This window comes from Vanessa tameamea, chromosome 24 (assembly GCF_037043105.1).
Source record: "Vanessa tameamea isolate UH-Manoa-2023 chromosome 24, ilVanTame1 primary haplotype, whole genome shotgun sequence".
Lineage (NCBI taxonomy): Eukaryota > Metazoa > Arthropoda > Insecta > Lepidoptera > Nymphalidae > Vanessa > Vanessa tameamea.
In genome coordinates, this window is record NC_087332.1 from 5,206,158 (window position 1) to 5,223,768 (window position 17,611).

At 29.7% G+C, this 17,611-nt stretch overlaps 1 protein-coding gene across 1 annotated transcript; it reads left to right on the top strand.

Moving 5' to 3' along the window:
- Positions 1–2,660: 2,660 nt before the first annotated feature.
- On the top strand, positions 2,661–11,824 carry LOC113402706 (E3 ubiquitin-protein ligase MARCHF5). The gene is made up of 4 exons (XM_026643014.2): positions 2,661–3,089; positions 5,218–5,463; positions 9,596–9,786; positions 11,229–11,824. The coding sequence occupies exons 1-4, from the start codon at positions 2,910–2,912 to the stop codon at positions 11,596–11,598; spliced, it is 987 nt and encodes a 328-aa protein (XP_026498799.1). The 5' UTR covers positions 2,661–2,909; the 3' UTR covers positions 11,599–11,824.
- Positions 11,825–17,611: the final 5,787 nt, after the last annotated feature.

Below are 17,611 nucleotides of genomic sequence, written 5' to 3' on the forward strand. Positions count from 1 at the left end.
TATGTTCCTTGTGCCTGTAGTTACACTGGCTCACTCACCCTTCAAAACGGAACACAACAATACGGAGTACTGCTGTTTGGCGGTAGAATATCTGATGAGTGGGTGGTACCTACCCAGACTTGCACAAAGCCTACCACCAAGTAAAGCACTATAGCCTGCTCTACTGAGTGACAGCTCATAGGCCAGCTGATTAAAAGATCCCATACTGTTAAAGCACTAACCATCAGGTGGCCTTTTTGGCAGTCCAAGTATATATAAAGCACAAATATAAAAAAATGAAGTGTTAATATATTAGAATCAGTCACAAATCATGGTTTCTTGTAATGGATGAGATCAAAATAAAAATCAGGGTTATAATTTTGTTATAACAAGAATGATCTGCATGTGTACCCTCATTTTGGATGTGTCCCTCTAATGGGAGAGCAATGCCTTTGTTATAATTTTTCACTGCATATAAATAAGCGAAAGAAACAATTCTGGTGTGATTCTGAGCAGGACCAATGTTTGTTTTTAAAAATGAAACTTCATCTTGAACATTTTGATTTGAGAAATTTATTAAACAAAACAATGAGTCATAAACACTGGAGGTTAGTTAATTTCTCGTTTTGGTAGTCTCCTCTCAAACAAATTATTTTACATCAAAATATTCGAAACTTAATAAAATATTCGAGCTTCTGTTACTCTGTTAATTAGTTTCTTTTTATACAGTTACAGGGCTTACCCATCATGTTAGCATCATTCGTTCAGTTTCTTAAAGACATATATATTGAGTATCAATCCATTTCAAAGATTGTACTGAATCGATTTACGAATCGTGTTCAGAACAGAATTCGTTATTGTAAGATAATTATGACATTGAAAATTTAAGTGTATCGATATCTGGGTAGAACTTTCTTCAAATTAATCATTACACTGTATATCGTAATATAGTATATCTTTAAAATATGCCGCAGATGATAAGTTATGCTTTTTGGATATTTTGTCCTGTTTTTTCATGGTGTGTAACCTGAAGGTTATTCTAAAAAATATTATTCAATCCTTCTGCCACTTGCATATCAATATTTTCAACTTAGTAGCTAATGGAGATAGTGTTTCATTGCATTGTTCATCCACAGGTTCTGAAAATATAAAGCAATTTTGTTTCAATTTTTATTTGTTTTCAGTTGATGTATAATAATAAAAATTAAAAAGAAAATATTACCAAAGAATAGGTGTAAAAAATGACAGAAAATAATACTTTTTGTAGTAGAGCCGATTCAAAAATTAAAAAAAGAAACTACTAAATATTTGTTCATTTTAAATGGATCTAATGTAAATTGCTTACCTTCAATAACTTGGTTTTCTATTTAATCTGGATTATTATAGAAATAATTACTGCACTGGAGTTTCAGGTTAATTCCAAAATTCGTTTTTACCGGGAAGATATCAAATACAACCAGACAAATTAAGAATACAGTTGTCAATGATGGAACAGGTTCATTTTGTCTTGATGAACCAATACTTGACTTTAATCTACTTCAATTTTAAAATCTAAGATAGTCTGATAGTAGATAATAAACAACACAAAGTATGAATAACTCATGAGATGATTGCTTTTGTCTGTTTAAGGTCCCTGGGCCAGTTCATGTACATTTTTTTTTTCTTACTATGTAACACTTAAAAGGATAGGATGAGTATAAGCATTCTAAAGTATTATATTTGAAATTGGCAAAAAAGTCACATCCATTGCTGTAACTTTTTTTAAGAAGGCATTTTTAAGAAGGCAAGAAACGTTGATTATGTAAAACATTTGGAAATGTAAAAGGTACTTCGAGGTAATTTTTGATGCTAAGTTATGTCATCCTTATGATCATACAATAAAGTAACTTATATTAATTGCAGAGCAAGATAATACGCACATCTTTATGCATTACAACTAAGTAACTAAATGTTGTAAAAGAAAATATACTTACATTATTTCTTGGAATTCCTTACTTTAAATTCTTGAATGGAGGATAATTCTCCAATGTTAAAATCGATGAATATTTTACACTATTTAATATTAAGTCTTTCATATAGTTATTTCGTGAAATATTTAATACACATTTTTATTCATACTACAACTTTGTGGAGACGTTTGCCCAAAGTTGCAAGTCGATTTCTAGTTTCTACACAGTTACACAGTACTCTACTGCCTAGACAGTGACAGATGACAGTTGGAACACGAAGTTAGACATATATAACATGAGGTATCACGAAATAATCTGTGCCTTCTGAGTACACATAAAAACCACAAAAAAATCAAGTGTTTGACATTGGATAATTGACAGTTTTAATTGTCGATGAGGTTATCGCGGATAAAGATTCGCAGATAAAAATATTTCTTTATAATCTCGTTTTTTAATTTGTTTAAATTAAACTATTAGTCGTCATATAAAATATGAAATAAACATTTTTCTACTATTATGTATTTAAAAAAAGCAAGAGACATATCTATATATAAGATAAGGCTAAATTATAATGAAAGCAAAGCGTTAGTATAGAGCCTAAACATTTCGAAAATATACATGTGTACTAAGAACTGTATGGTGCAATATATTTGCTTTTTCCAAGATATAAAAACTACAACAAAAATGAAATAGTGCCATAAGCCATTGACAACTTGTCAAGTGCCAAGTTAATTGAAAGATTATCAAAGGAAAGTTATGTCGAAGTCGAACTGTCGTCTTGATTGACGACCTGTCGGTGACGAAAACGAAAAACACATTGATTTCAAAAGTCATACATTACAGAGACCAACCATTTGACTAATAAGTTTGTTTTAATAATTATAGTGTTGTTTCCACAATATATTTTAACCCCTTAATATTAATTCTTAGAGTTTTTTGTATTACTATCCGTTTTTCGCCTGTGTAAATACGCAATTTATAATGCCTAGTGAGGACAAAGCAGTTTTTGGACAGCAAGGTTCAGAAGGAGTTAATACTCAGGCGTTGCAATCTCCAGAAGATGAAAATGCTAAGTCTTGTTGGGTTTGTTTCGCCACGGAGGCCGATGATAGGCTCGCTGCTTGGGTTCAGCCATGTAAATGCATTGGCACTACGAAATGGGTGAGTAAAAGCAATAAAAAAATATTTGCGATCTATTTATTTATAAGTGACAATATAACGTAGTACAGCCAAGTAATTTTTACAAATTCTAAAAAAAATGTAGAAAACATATTTGATGTTAATAATGTTCAATCAGTCGGAATTTTGGGACAACTATCTGCTGTAAATGTTGTTGTAATAATTGTTATCTTTTCTATTAATGAATCATATAAGTTATTTACCTAATTATTTAAATGCCAATAACTAGAACCATTTTCAAAATTGGACAAAAAAAAAGTGATGTTACTGATGATATTATATTATGAATTTGTTGGTAGATTGATTTACCTCTCAGTATTTATTTTGGACTTGTTTTTTTTTTAATTTTAAATATATGCTATAAATTATAGATTATAAATACACATTTATGTTCAGTAATCCTAGTAACTTATTATCCTAATACTAAATACCCTGGTGTTTTTTTAGCATCTTAATTTCTGCATAAACAGAAATCACTATTGTGACAACCCAATCTATTCCCCCAGTGTAAACTAAAATATATGATTTTGATTAAAATATTGAACCTTATTTTAAAATAAATAAAGACTATTTTTATTTGTAATTAAGTAAATATAATAAACATGTTATTATGAAGTCTGAAGGTCATTTTACAATATGTTATAAATAAATATATTAATTTATATAATATAATTGAAGTAAAAAAATTTTACAAAATATCATTATTAATATTTGAAACAATTAAAAGTTTATACTTTAAAAAGTTATTATCTTAAATCCATTCTTATAGTATTTAAAATAATTTTGTTTATTAATTTTGATGAAATTTGGTATGAAGCAAATTTTAGTCCAAAGGATGGATAAATGATAAAAAAGCTAGCTTTTTTACTCTTCAAGAGGGTAAAGTTAGAGATGAACAGTCACATGCAAAATCTTGAAGCATTTTCATTACAAACAAAAAAAATCACACTTTAATAGTGTATTCAGCTAGTTCATTGAGTATGGTACAGTCCTACTAAATAAGAAACTTTGTGTAAGCATGTCTAGGTAGGAAAGATCCGCTCATATTCTTTAACTGCAATGTTGCAATACTTAGTTTTTTGTTCCCATTTGGAGGGTGCATGTACCAGTACTGTCAATATCTTAGGGCAGTGTTGACTACTCATCATAGGGTGGCCCATTTGCCGGTCGGCAAAATTGATGAGACCTGATTCTGACACAGACATGTACTAATTAAGTACTGATTTCAAAAATTGTTATCAAAATGTAATCAGAAAATTTTTATATGATTTAGTAAAATTATGGATAAGATTATACATAAACAATTACATTTTAAGTGTTCTTGGTGTAAAGTAAGTTATTTCTTTTAAATGCATATATTGTCATGTCTGCATTTTTATATTATTGTATATTGTAAAGTATTATGCACAATTATTCACTTTTTTATGAACAGTCTAGTCTCTTTTATAAATTATTTTTGTGAGAAAGTTCTTTGACATATTAAAAACTCTTGACTGATAGGATGTTTTGCATTCAGGCTAACAATGCATTTAAAACAAATAAATCAATGTCTTCCTTGTCTGGATTTTATTCACTTATATATCAGATATGTGTTTTTTTTTGTTGTGAAATTTTTATTTCAAGATTGCAATTCTTGTTATCTATTCACTTAGAGCACCAAGTTAGTCTCCATGTAGAATAAAAGTATATTTGTGGAGTGTGTTATATATCTTTGTTGTTGTTTTTTTCAAACAAAGAGCATATATAAGCCCACTTTCAAATAATCTGTGTCCTATCAGTACAACTCAGCCATAAAATAAATGTATAAAAAAATTATGAACTTTGATTGTGTTATGAGATATAGGGAAATATATTGATCTTACAGTATGAATATTTGAATTAATGTTAACTGTGTAATTTGGTTGACTTGTTCGATATGTTTATAACACCAGATTTGGCTCATAATTTGCTATTTAAAAAAAAAAAACCATGTTACAGATATATATCTTTATATAAATTTACATTATAAATTAAAATTATTTTTGTATTTTGAATAACACATACATACTATTGTAGTAATTCAAATATTAAAAAGTATTTTTTATAAGCTTAAATTTTATAATCCTTCCAGGTTCATCAGAGTTGTCTCCAGCGGTGGGTAGATGAGAAACAACGTGGAAATATAAGCAGAAAAGTATTGTGTCCTCAGTGTAAAGCAGAATATATTGTTGTCTTTCCTTCGATGGGCGCTTTTGTTGCACTACTCGATGCTTTGGAAGAGATCACATATAAAATAAGCCCGTTTATAGCTGGCGGTGTCTTACTAGGCTCAATATACTGGATAGCGATTACTTATGGTGCTGTTACTGTTATGCAGGTTAGTTGATACATTTTATAATCATTGTAGATACTGAGATTGCTCTGTTGATACAAAACATGAAAATTAACTGAAGGTTGATATTTTCAAGGCCTTGTTTTGGGTTTAATAGTAATTAATATTAATTCATTCTACTCATATTTTCCCCTGGCTACGCCAAAGGGCATTGTTATTAAAACTTTGGCTATTTAAACATTTATTTACTAAAGTTGTATACTTCATTGAAACTTTTTACTGTACTATACATATTATAGTATTTTTCTGAATTTTCTTAATTGCTTGCCAATTATATACAAGTATCTCTAAACGTTTAAAGTTTAACATGATAATTATTATTATCTAGGTTGCGTAATAATATTCATCTTTGGCTAATTAGACTTTCGACTAGCGAGTGACAAGTGCATAAACGGAATATCATCGTCATTTGTATACAAAACAAGCTATCAGATTAACCGTAAACTTCGAGTCATTTCATTATAGACTATTTTGAAATATCGTTAAATATATACGAACGTAGTATATAGTAGTAGTTCACATTGAAACGTGCATACGATAAATTTTATTTGTAGAAAATGTTTATATGATAAATTTAACATTTTATTATTTTGGTAAAGATTCATACTGTGTTTCAAATCAGATCTAAAGGTATTGGGGGAAGTGGGCAAACTTATAAATATTTTTCTCTATAAATATAACGCAGTTTAATTCATCGACATCATCTGTCGCCTGTTATGTTATTGAGAAATAAAATGTAAAGCAAGAAAGGACACATTTATGGTAGTCTTATTGTAAAACATTTTTTTTCGTCTTTTTCCGTGTTTCATTTTATAGTACATAGTTCGTTAAGGAAAGAAAAACTGTGATTAGCGGGAGACTCAATTAAGTTTAATTCGTATTAATTGATCTACTCGTTTTCGAGTCATTTATGCGTCAAACATATAACCTCGTTTATTTTGTGTTATCTAGAGTAAATAAAAACAAAACACAAACGAACACACACATTCTTACTTTTACACACACATTACACAACACGTTCATTGCACACATGCATTACACAAGAGAAAGGAGCGGCTTAGTTAGATATTTACAAGAAAATGTGTAACTAATTCTGATAAATGACCGTTGGGATAAGGCGCTGACAGCTGATGAATAGGTCTCCTAGTTTGGCTGCAGATGGCTTGTTTTATTTAATATCTCAGTAAACTCATGAGTGTTGAGAGAAATTCTGATGTACTCATCTCATTTTCGAAAATAAATAATGATGTCTTATTAAAACCAAAAGAAGATTTAAATCAATTCAAATATTTTTTTTTATATAATCGGAATGATATAATAATAGGTTTGACAAAATTATTTAAATCCCAATACATCCAAATTTGTCAGACGTTTTAAAGTTATGATGGAACAAAGAGACTCACATATATATAATTGGAACCCATAAAATATTATATTTCTTTTTTGTCTTTAAAATCTATATAGAATATATTATATCGCAAAAGTGTAATGAAAATAAATTTGTTAATCTCGGAATAATTATTCAATATCTGCGTTCGATATCAGCGTTTTATTGAGAGTAGTTTATCAGAGTATTATAAGTACTTATATATTTAGGGTATAGCGATTTCATTAATAATTGGATACAAATTAATTGGTTTTCTTATTAATGAGCAATATCTTTGAATAATACGTAACGCAATGAAAACAGTTTATTAGGAACAGTGTGATTACGCACGTAATATTTATTTTTTTACAAATATAGCTTTTTTATAGTAAAGTAACATTTTTAACGCAGTAGGAACTGCTTGGCTATGGTTTTCATTCGGTTTGAGGAGAAGATTAGGGTCTAATTCCACCACGATGCTCCAATGTGGATTAGTGGGTACACAAGGGACAGATTTTCATTCAGTACATGTTGTTTAGGTTGCCTCACGATGATTTCACCGCTGAGCACGGGATAAATATTAAAAACAAAATAGGCATATGACATTTTAGTGGATAATTGCTTGCCTGGGTTTGGTAATCTTCGTGTAAGAATGAGGTGTTAAACCACTCGCCCATCTCGGATGTAATCTTTTTGAAGCTTATTTAATTACTGAAAAATAAGATTGGACATAAAATGTAATTGAACCAACTTTGTGGTTTGTTTGTTGACAGGATTATTTATATATTTTTAATTTAACATAACAATAGCAACTGTTTCAGCTTACAGTGTCTGAACTTGAATTTTTGATTAGTGTGATTGGTTACGGTTAGGCCATTGTCAAATTTAATAAATATTCATAAAGAGCTGATGCGCGTTATGTCTTGCGATGCCTGTTAAATGTATTAATTTGTAAACAATTATTCGATACTATCGGCGGGTCATTTATGTATATTGTACATTGATTATTTTTTACTAGAAACTTTTAGGTATGTATAGCAGAAATATTTATCGCAATAAACGCAAACATTGAAAAAAAGCTAATGATTCTTCGATTTGATCTTGAAAATAAAATTTGTTGGTGCTTTGACATTCGTTATCCGCGCGTCGAAATACATAATATGTATACCAATATTTAATTTAATCGGAGGTATGGGCGGTAATTTATCCGGAAGTAACATCTTAAATAACATAATAAGTATTTTTTTATAAAAAATAAAAAAAAAACGAAGTACAAAGTACAGACTAAATATTAGTACTAATGATTCTCGATTTTCCATAACGTACCGAATTTTTTGTTGTTATTAAACGTGTTGGCTGTTTGTATAACGTGCCTTTACCGTTGTGTTCTAATATTGTGTTAAACTCGTGTTTAACCACTTAACATGTTTATTATACTGTATACAGTTATTGTATTAAATGTTTACAATGTTTAAAACTATTTCGAAAGATTTTATATTTTTTTTAGTTGATGAGTCTGTTGTTTGTTTGCCGAACAGATAATATAGATATAAGGAATTTTACAATGTCTTTGTTTCGTAAATTTAGAATTACATTATTATGTCTTTGTTTTACAAATTTTCTAATTTTTTAAAGAAAGTAAAGAAATGAACAGTGAAAGTACTTATACTAAAAGCACATGCATGACAAATGAAAACATGAACATTTCCAAAAAAAAAATAGTAAAAAAACGAAACTCAAATAAGATTAACAATTTCAAATTTTCAGCCTCATACGAAACATATAATAACGATCTCTCAATATATGAATATATTGATAGGAAATAATATAATCTGTATAAATAATTTAAATTACGATTGTTTAAATTTAATAGAACACACACAATACACACACAAACACAAATTCCAATGGTACCGATACTTAACAATTTTGGTCTTGAATTGACATAATATAATTGGTCGAGATTTAAATTACTTTTTTCTTTCTTGCATTTTTTTTATTTGTGCCAAAATAGCGTATTTCGCCAATGTCACGTGCAATTCTGGCATTTTAAATGGAGGCGAAGTTATTTGAAAGTAAAATTGAATTAGATGTCAGTAGTTACTGACCTTTATTTATAAATACACAGGAACTGATCGAATACTGAAGAGGAACTTTGTAATATTAATAAGCCCAGCTTTATGAGCAAATCGTATAGAAAATAAGTTTTATATTTGTTGATGCTCATGCTGCTATTGAAATATAGTATACGTAATTAATATTAATGGGCTGTAATAAAAGAGCGAGTGTTGTTACCGGTTTTTCTCGGTTAAATCCACGTTTCTAAACGAATTACCGTAATCATGCCTTTCTACGGACCTCAACTCTTGACAATTATTCTATCACTAAACAGTTATATTAAGAATTTATAAGCGTATCATTCATTTATTACGTAAGACGATTTAGGGGGGAGTGGGTCGACCATGTCTTATGTTTTCTTACAAGAGGGTGGAAGGAGACTCGATAGTTGTTACGTAAGATAAAAAAAATGCTCAAAGATTATTTATTAAAAAAAAATGTTTCTTTGAAACATATACATTGAAATAAACTAAACGTGTATTCATTTTTTCCTTTAGATTCTTATGTACATACGTAATAAATATTAAACAGGGGGAGGGGGTCGGCCTGTTCTTATTTTTTCTAATAATGGGGGGGAGGGGTCAAAAACAAGCGAAAATAGTCTTACGTAATAAATAACTTATATATTTTTAGGTGGTTGGCCATAGAGAAGGTCTAGAAATGATGGAGTCAGCCGATCCTCTGGTGCTACTCGTCCTGTTACCAACAATACCAGTAACGCTGATCAGCGCTAAGATGTACAACTGGGAGGACTCGGTGCTTCTCTTCTTGAGAAAATATTGTGCGAAGATCCCAGCTCTTGCGTATATACTACCGTTTGGAAAGTGAGTACAAAAAACAAAACTTATACAATTTTGATTTGCTGAGTTTTGGTAATACAGAAAATTAAATACTAATTTGTATTGGGGATCTAAGTTTTAGAACCTCAGATCATCTCTTTCTTATGTCATGATATTATCTATTCTGAACCAAGGTATTTTTTATTTTGAATATTGGTAAGTAAATGTTTTTTTAGATTTTAGAAATGAATATGAACAACCTTATTATAAGCCCATTTCGTATACAAGAGAATCCGTATCCGTCTTCGTCATCTTAATATACAGGTGTGTGTTTTACACGTTTAAGAGCCAACAAATCACTCAGAATTTATCCTGAACGGTTATACCATCCGCATTTATTTACAAATGTGTTCTATATAGATATGGGCTTTAAAAACTATCCTTATATCTCAAGTCAATCGGATTATTGGTTGTTTTGCCTGTTTGCTCTGGGCATTCGTATGCTTTCATACAAAGCACATGCCCTTTGCCCGACCCTACGTATGTAATTATCCTTTCTTGAGAAGACTATTTAGGCGGGTTATCTGTTCCGTTCTCAGTATTGTCTCGTACATTACTGGATCCTTTTATGATATGCTTAAAATAAATCGGATTGGCTACGGGTACTTTCTAATTTTGTGACGTTATTCCGATCTTTCTTGCATTTATAACCATTCTGAAAACCAAAAAGGCTATTGAAAAATATTGTAAGTATAATTAATTCAAAAATTCTATAGTTTTGATTGTTAAAATCAATCGTTGTAAATAAATTATTACAATTAGAATTACCTTTCGGAGTTGTAGAAATAGACAATAGAACAACAATAGACAATAGAACAAACTATTCACACGTTTTTAACCCTCCAACCGATAGAAGAATCGGTAGTTTTATTTAGCTAGTAAAATTATGAAAATGAAAAATGAAAATGAAAATAAATTATGATTGAATGATGAAAATTATGATCATGAATATGAAGTTGAACATTATATGTTTATGTTATGTTATGAATATGAAGTATTTATAGTTCGGAATAAGTATAAGTACTCGTTTACCTTAATTAGTCAAATATATAAATATAGATAATATTAAAATAAAATTTAAGTAGGATTCCTAATATTATAAATGTAAAAACAAAAATCTTGCTTTCGTGCGAAAATGTAAATTTATTTTTTCCAATTCATATTTAAATTTTTCTTGTATATTATATATTAGAATTAAAAAAAAACCCTAAGAACAGATTGAAGTTATCGCAAATTGTATTTTTTTTTATTGGCTGAGCCATTCTTCAAACCGGAACATAACAATACTAAGTATTTCTGCTTGGCGCTAGAAAATATGATGAGTGGTTGGTACCTACCCAGACGGGCCCGCAGAACTAGTATTTTTCAGTCTAATATATTCGTTTTAGTATAATAACAAATTAACAGTGTTTTCTGTATTATTTCAGCGTGGAGGGTGACAGAGGTGCGATCGTATCAGGACAAAATAACAACGCAAATCAAAATGGAAACTCAAATTTATCACCAACTAGAATATTTTGTTCCGCATTGCTATTACCGACAATTTCAACATTAATCGGCAAAATATTTTTCCGTTCAGTCCAAAATAACCTCCACCGAACCATACTAGGTGGTCTGACGTATATCACAATCAAAGGAGCTCTCAAAATATATCACAAACAAATGTTATACATTAGACATTCGAGTAGGAAAATTCTAGATTACACAGAGTCGAATTTAAAATTATATAGAAGTGCAATGACTTCGAATACAACTGATGTCGTTTCCAGTACTAACGACTCTGAACAAGTTATATAAATTTTTAGAAATTGTTAAAAATAACGTTATTTTTTTAAACGTAAATCGTGTGACGAAACGTCTTGTAACGGTTGTACTTACAGTACATATGGCATGTGATAAACACGTAATTGACTGTTGTGTATTTTTATTCTACCTTTTTTATAAGATAACTTATAATTCTTTTATTTTATTGCGCTAGAATATTTAAAAAAATCATTATTCTGCGATGACAAGTTTTTTTTTTTAATAATAGCAGCTTCTATAAATAAATGAATACTATATTTTTTAATTTGGTTTTTAATTGATCAGTTTTACATTATAATCAAACGGAATATGTTGCTTTAATTAAATTAAAAACAAAAATTAATAAATAACAATTCAATACTCTTTACATATTTAGGAAATAAACGAAGTAAACGACTTGTAATACACCGTCTAAAGTTGCATGTAAACGTATATTTTTATTATATTGTACTTGCCAATAGACAAATACTAGTATTGCTAAACTATTTTACTGTTTGTTCTTTATTTTTAACACGTGGCAACTAATACGGAACGCGTTAATACGCCATACGAACATTTTTATGTGCCTAAGTTTAATTTTCTTATGAAATATTGAAAAAATAAATAAAAATTATATACCACACTTATTTACTTGAATAAGTTGGCCCATATACATTTTATTACCTGCGGTTTATTTTTACATTTTAAAAATATCATTTTTATTTCATTTCGTAAACCGACAAATTGCATAATTTATTGCATTATGAATCGGCACGTTTTTTTTTATAAAAAGATATATTCAATACTTTATTTCGATGTTCCCATAAAAGCCTCTTTGAAATAATTTTGGATAACGAGATTGATCGAAAATGATTCGAGTTTAACCAACCATTTTTTCATAAGGCAATATAATTTGGCGGCACCTAATTTGACGTAGCGAGTTAAAATATTCACATTTAACAACCGAATACGACATCATGTAGACCGATCTGCTTCACTTCCACAGATATACCAAATAACGCAGTGCCAAGTAGAAAATATGTCCGTCCAGTTGTCGGTTTTCAGTTGCATATCAAAGGAGTCATAAGATAAATATTTATATTTACCGTCCACACTCGGTTCGATCAATAGCAATACACTATTTGCGATATTTTGGCATATTTGAGTTATTTGTGCGTTTAATATATGTGTGCATTCATAATGTACGTAATATTTGCAAAAACATTGAATATTTGACAAAGTGATACCGCTGCGAAAGTAAGCTAAGTCTAGTGAAATGTTGCCATTAAACTAAAATTCTCATTTAAAAGATAAATTTCTGTTTAATTATTTGAATAATCTACAATAAAATATAGCAATTCAAAGAGATCCTTTTCGAGGAAGAACTGAGAAAATAGTATACGATTTGCATATATTGTATATCTTTACTTTACGGCAACCTTTGTCATTGCCATTTTTATATTTTGTATAATAATATATGTATGTAATATCTGTGCCTGTAACAACAGAAACTATTAGATGAGCCGAACAGTTATGATTTAATCATTAGAAATTTAATTAATTAGTAAGTACGTTAAATTATTTGAGTGTTGATTAATTTAAACGATATTAATAAAGCAACACTAATACTAAAATGTAAATAAAAATAGCTTATGTCAAAAATAAAAGAAAATTATATAAATATTGTCATCATGTTTTTGTTTTATTGAAAATTGTAAATATTTTGCTATCATAACATAAAATTATAGAATAATACTAAATATATAAATATATTTTTTCTGTGCTCTTTTATAGCTGTGATCATTATATCGTCGCTTTGGAAAATGTAATAGAAAACAAATATCACAAACAACTCTGTGTGAGAGTGGTAAAACATTAAATAATATTGATTCATTGTAATAATATCATATAAATATAAATTGAAATATGTATAAAGTCATAAAAAATCTCTATTTTCTTCTATATTTAGAGTATAAACATTGAGTTCGGACTGAGAGAAGCTTCTAGTGCTAAATTAAGCTACTGCATCTAACGCCGTGAAGTTATTATGTTACTTGCGCCACAAATGATAAATCACGATTTTCTACAATTGATATGTGTCCATTATTGTCACCGTGTTTGCGTTTAATATTGCCTGGTATTCATACTAAAGTCTATTCCAATCGAAGAAGGAATAAAGATAAACGTAAAATAGATTCACGTATGCTACGCGATATGCTTATAGATCAAGTATTTGCAACGGGATATTTACAAGTTTTTTATTTTTATTTGGTGGAGATCGATATTTCGACATTATCTACGAATGTCTTGTTCATGAGAATCTTAAAATCTTATGCTAATAGATCATCTATACTGGGCACTACTAACAGCTCTGGACCAATATATGTTTATAATATGCCACTATTCCTCTAAACTACTTATATCCAAAGTTCCGATCGTAGTGTTGAATATCATAGATTATTCAAGCTCTCGACCAATGATATTGCGTCAATTCTATGTCATGTTTATTTCACTTTTGTCCTCTTTTTAGTTGGAATAGACTATAGCTATGATACTGACGTCAATAGCATTAATTTCACGATAAGTATATTTGACTTAACATTTAAAACTGCAAATGAAATGTCTCACACTCGTCAGTCACAATCTTTAAGCTAATCAAAGAGTAACCTTATTGAGATTAAGATTTATTTTCGCCGTAACAGATTATATCTTCTAGCTGAAACTACTTGAATATTACTTAATGTAGAAACTTTTTTGTTAATTATTTATTTCATAGACACATAGCGTTGTCATTACACGATGGAAGTCTCACATAAGTGACCGCTCTGAAAAGAACCGCAGTGCTCGACGAAAGCCTGTAACGAAGACCAATCAGTACTTTTGGTACCACGGTCCTCATGATTGCTGTATTTTGTATTGTTTTCAAAGCTGGATAATTCGTTCAATCCATTCTCCATGTTCATAGTTTAGAAATCTACCATGACAAATGAATGTTTTTAGATAGACAGGCAATCAAATTTATTACTAGCATATTGAATGCCAAATTGTCTAATATTATTGTAAAACTGTATTTTTAACGCTGTCCTGGTAAAGAGACTCGTAGGGTTTTGTCGTCATAAGCGTGAAGAATTAAAATCTATTTTATTAAATATTAATCTCTAGAATTCGTCACTTTAAAATGTATAATGTGTTACTATAATATAAAATTGTACAATCAGTGACAACACTATGGGAATAAAAAAATTATTATTAATGATTTTTCTTTGAATAAATTAACGGATTTTCATGAAAATCTGTTTTTTTTTTCACTTTGTTTTAACTATCTATCATTTTGGCAGTTAAGCACTTCTAATTTTATTCGTTTCTGACAGATCTGCTGCTCAAAACAGAAACTACTAATAGTTAACAGTCACTAATATATATATATTCCAATGTCAGGATGAGTAAAGATAAACAAAACTTAGATTTACATATTCTATGTGATTTGCTATTAGCTCAGCTTAAAACAGCTCCTGATAAATATATGTTTATTTCTAATACTGCTCTATTTCACTTAACGACTGCTTCTAAAGTACCGATCACAAGTCTACCGAAATTCAAAACCAAACGTCAATGTCATGTCAATTTATGGTCAAAGAAGTTTATTTAATTTAACTCCTCCTGCCATTGGAATAGGCTGCAGTTATAACATGGCGCTTATTATATTATATGTTTTGTTATAACGTTTATTCTTTTGTTTTGTACAGTTATCGTAATAGATATATTGAAATGTATTATAAGTCTTATTAATTATTATCCCTACATATGATTTCAGTGAAAATTACTCCAATCGAATGACTATCACTATTCGTTTTAATTTCTTGGTAATGTTCTGAAAACTATGGAACATTTTTACAGCTTTAATGTGAAAATACTGCGTCTCCTTCTTTTAAATGTCAAATCTATTATGACAGAATGAGATAAACTAGTGTATAACTCGATACTCAACAAAAAGGTCTTAAGTACTTAATCCCTCAGTAGGTACTTACAAATACACCGGTAGACCTAATGCGACACTCACGTTTTGAGTGTCATTACTTGCTCGTATGTTTTCCTATTATATACTAAAAAATATATTCATATACTTAAAACAAAAATAACGTGAGTAAATAGTTATAGCCAATTATAATGTTCGCGAATACTATATAATTAGGGTAATAGCCCAATGATACTGCTTATCTACCAAGCAATCCTCTATTTCCGTTAAAGTTGCATAGCGTTAAATTTAATATAAAGCAACAACAAACATTAACCTTATAATGATAATATAATTCATTATCTTAAAAACTTTATCAATAAGTATATCAATCGTATCGTTATCAAACACGGTAAATAATAGAGTGCAGTGTATAACCATTTGCACTTGTATTCGCGCGTGTTATCAGTAGCGAAAAGATTGCATTTTCAAACAAGCTTATCAAGCGGGTGAAACAATTGTCGGTAATTAGACGTGTTTCAGTTTTTAATACGTGTTTATCTTTAATTTCGTGTAAGGTCCATATTGCGGTATTGTTATTTTTGCTGGAATCAACGGTTGGTTTATTTCTTCACTTGTAAGAGTACGTAAGTGTTTTATTATTTTTACAACTTTTAATATAATTAAACGTTTTTTTTTGTTTAGTTTTTGGATCAATGTTTCTTCGGTGTCTTGAAGTAATCTTGGATTTTATTCTATATCGAATACTCAATGATATGATATATGTATATATATTTATCTGTGCATGCATGTATTTATTTTTAACTTTGAAGTGTTAAATCTAAGTGAAATAAAACTGAAGTGAACCATTGCATAAAATAAATATTCTGTTTTAGAAAACATCGAAAATGTTCAGATAATTGTGCACGGATTAATAAGATTAGGAAATATGGCCAAGTTCATAAAATCCATCTTCCACACGACTGATAGAAGGAGGACTTCTAGATATGAAGAGTCAGAGGAAGATAAGCCAAATGTGGCACCGCCTTTAGACGGCAGAAGAAAATTATCTATATCAAGATCTGGCAGAATGAGACAAGCTAATAGAAAACGTCACTCATTGTCTTTAGAATTGTATAATCATGTAAGTTTTATTTACACATTTTATATAGTTACAAGTTTTATAGGTAATGTTGAGATAAAAGTTGCATTTATTATTAAGGGTTGTAACACTTCTAAGAACCAATTTTATTCAGTATGGCACTTGCACCTTACCATGATTGGACTGGTTCTACTTGCTTATCAATTGTTTTAGAGATTTTTTAGAAGCGGACGAGCAAATGGGCCACCTGATCGTAAGTGGTCACCGCCGCCCATAGACAATGGCTCTGTAAGAAATATTAACCATTCCTTACATCGCCAATGCGTCACCAAACTTGGAAATTAAGATGTTATGTCCCCTGTGCCTGTAGTTACATTGGCTTACTCACCCTTCAAACCAGAAGTCAACAATACTCAGTAGTCCTGTTTGACGGTGGAATATCTAATGTGTGTAAATAGAAGTGGCACCTACCCATACGGACTTGCACAAACCCTGCCACCAAGAATAATGCCCAAATTAGAGTAATACTCTAATTTGAAAGGCGATTAAGGCAGTGCAATTCGGAACTTAACATCTTAGGTGTCTATGATTAGAAGCGCATAGACAATGCTGTGTGTTAGGAATGTTTTATATTACTTATAGTGTCAATTAGGGACAAAGATGACTATTTACCATTAGATTGCAAAAAGTTTTATTGACGATTTTCTTTAAGATCACATCTACCAGCTTGTGAAGCTTATACATTCCCTTTACGAAGAATTTGATGCATATTCCATGTTGATGATATATGATAGAATTTATTTCTCAGGTTTCCTTGCGTTGTTTACCAAAACCCTTAACTATTAAAAAATGCAGCAATATTCAATTACAATCCACGTATTTAAAACGGGATATTTACCGTGTTTTTTTTTCACTAGTCAGTCTCGTGAACAAGACGTTCGTAGATAATATCGAAATATTGAGCTCCACCA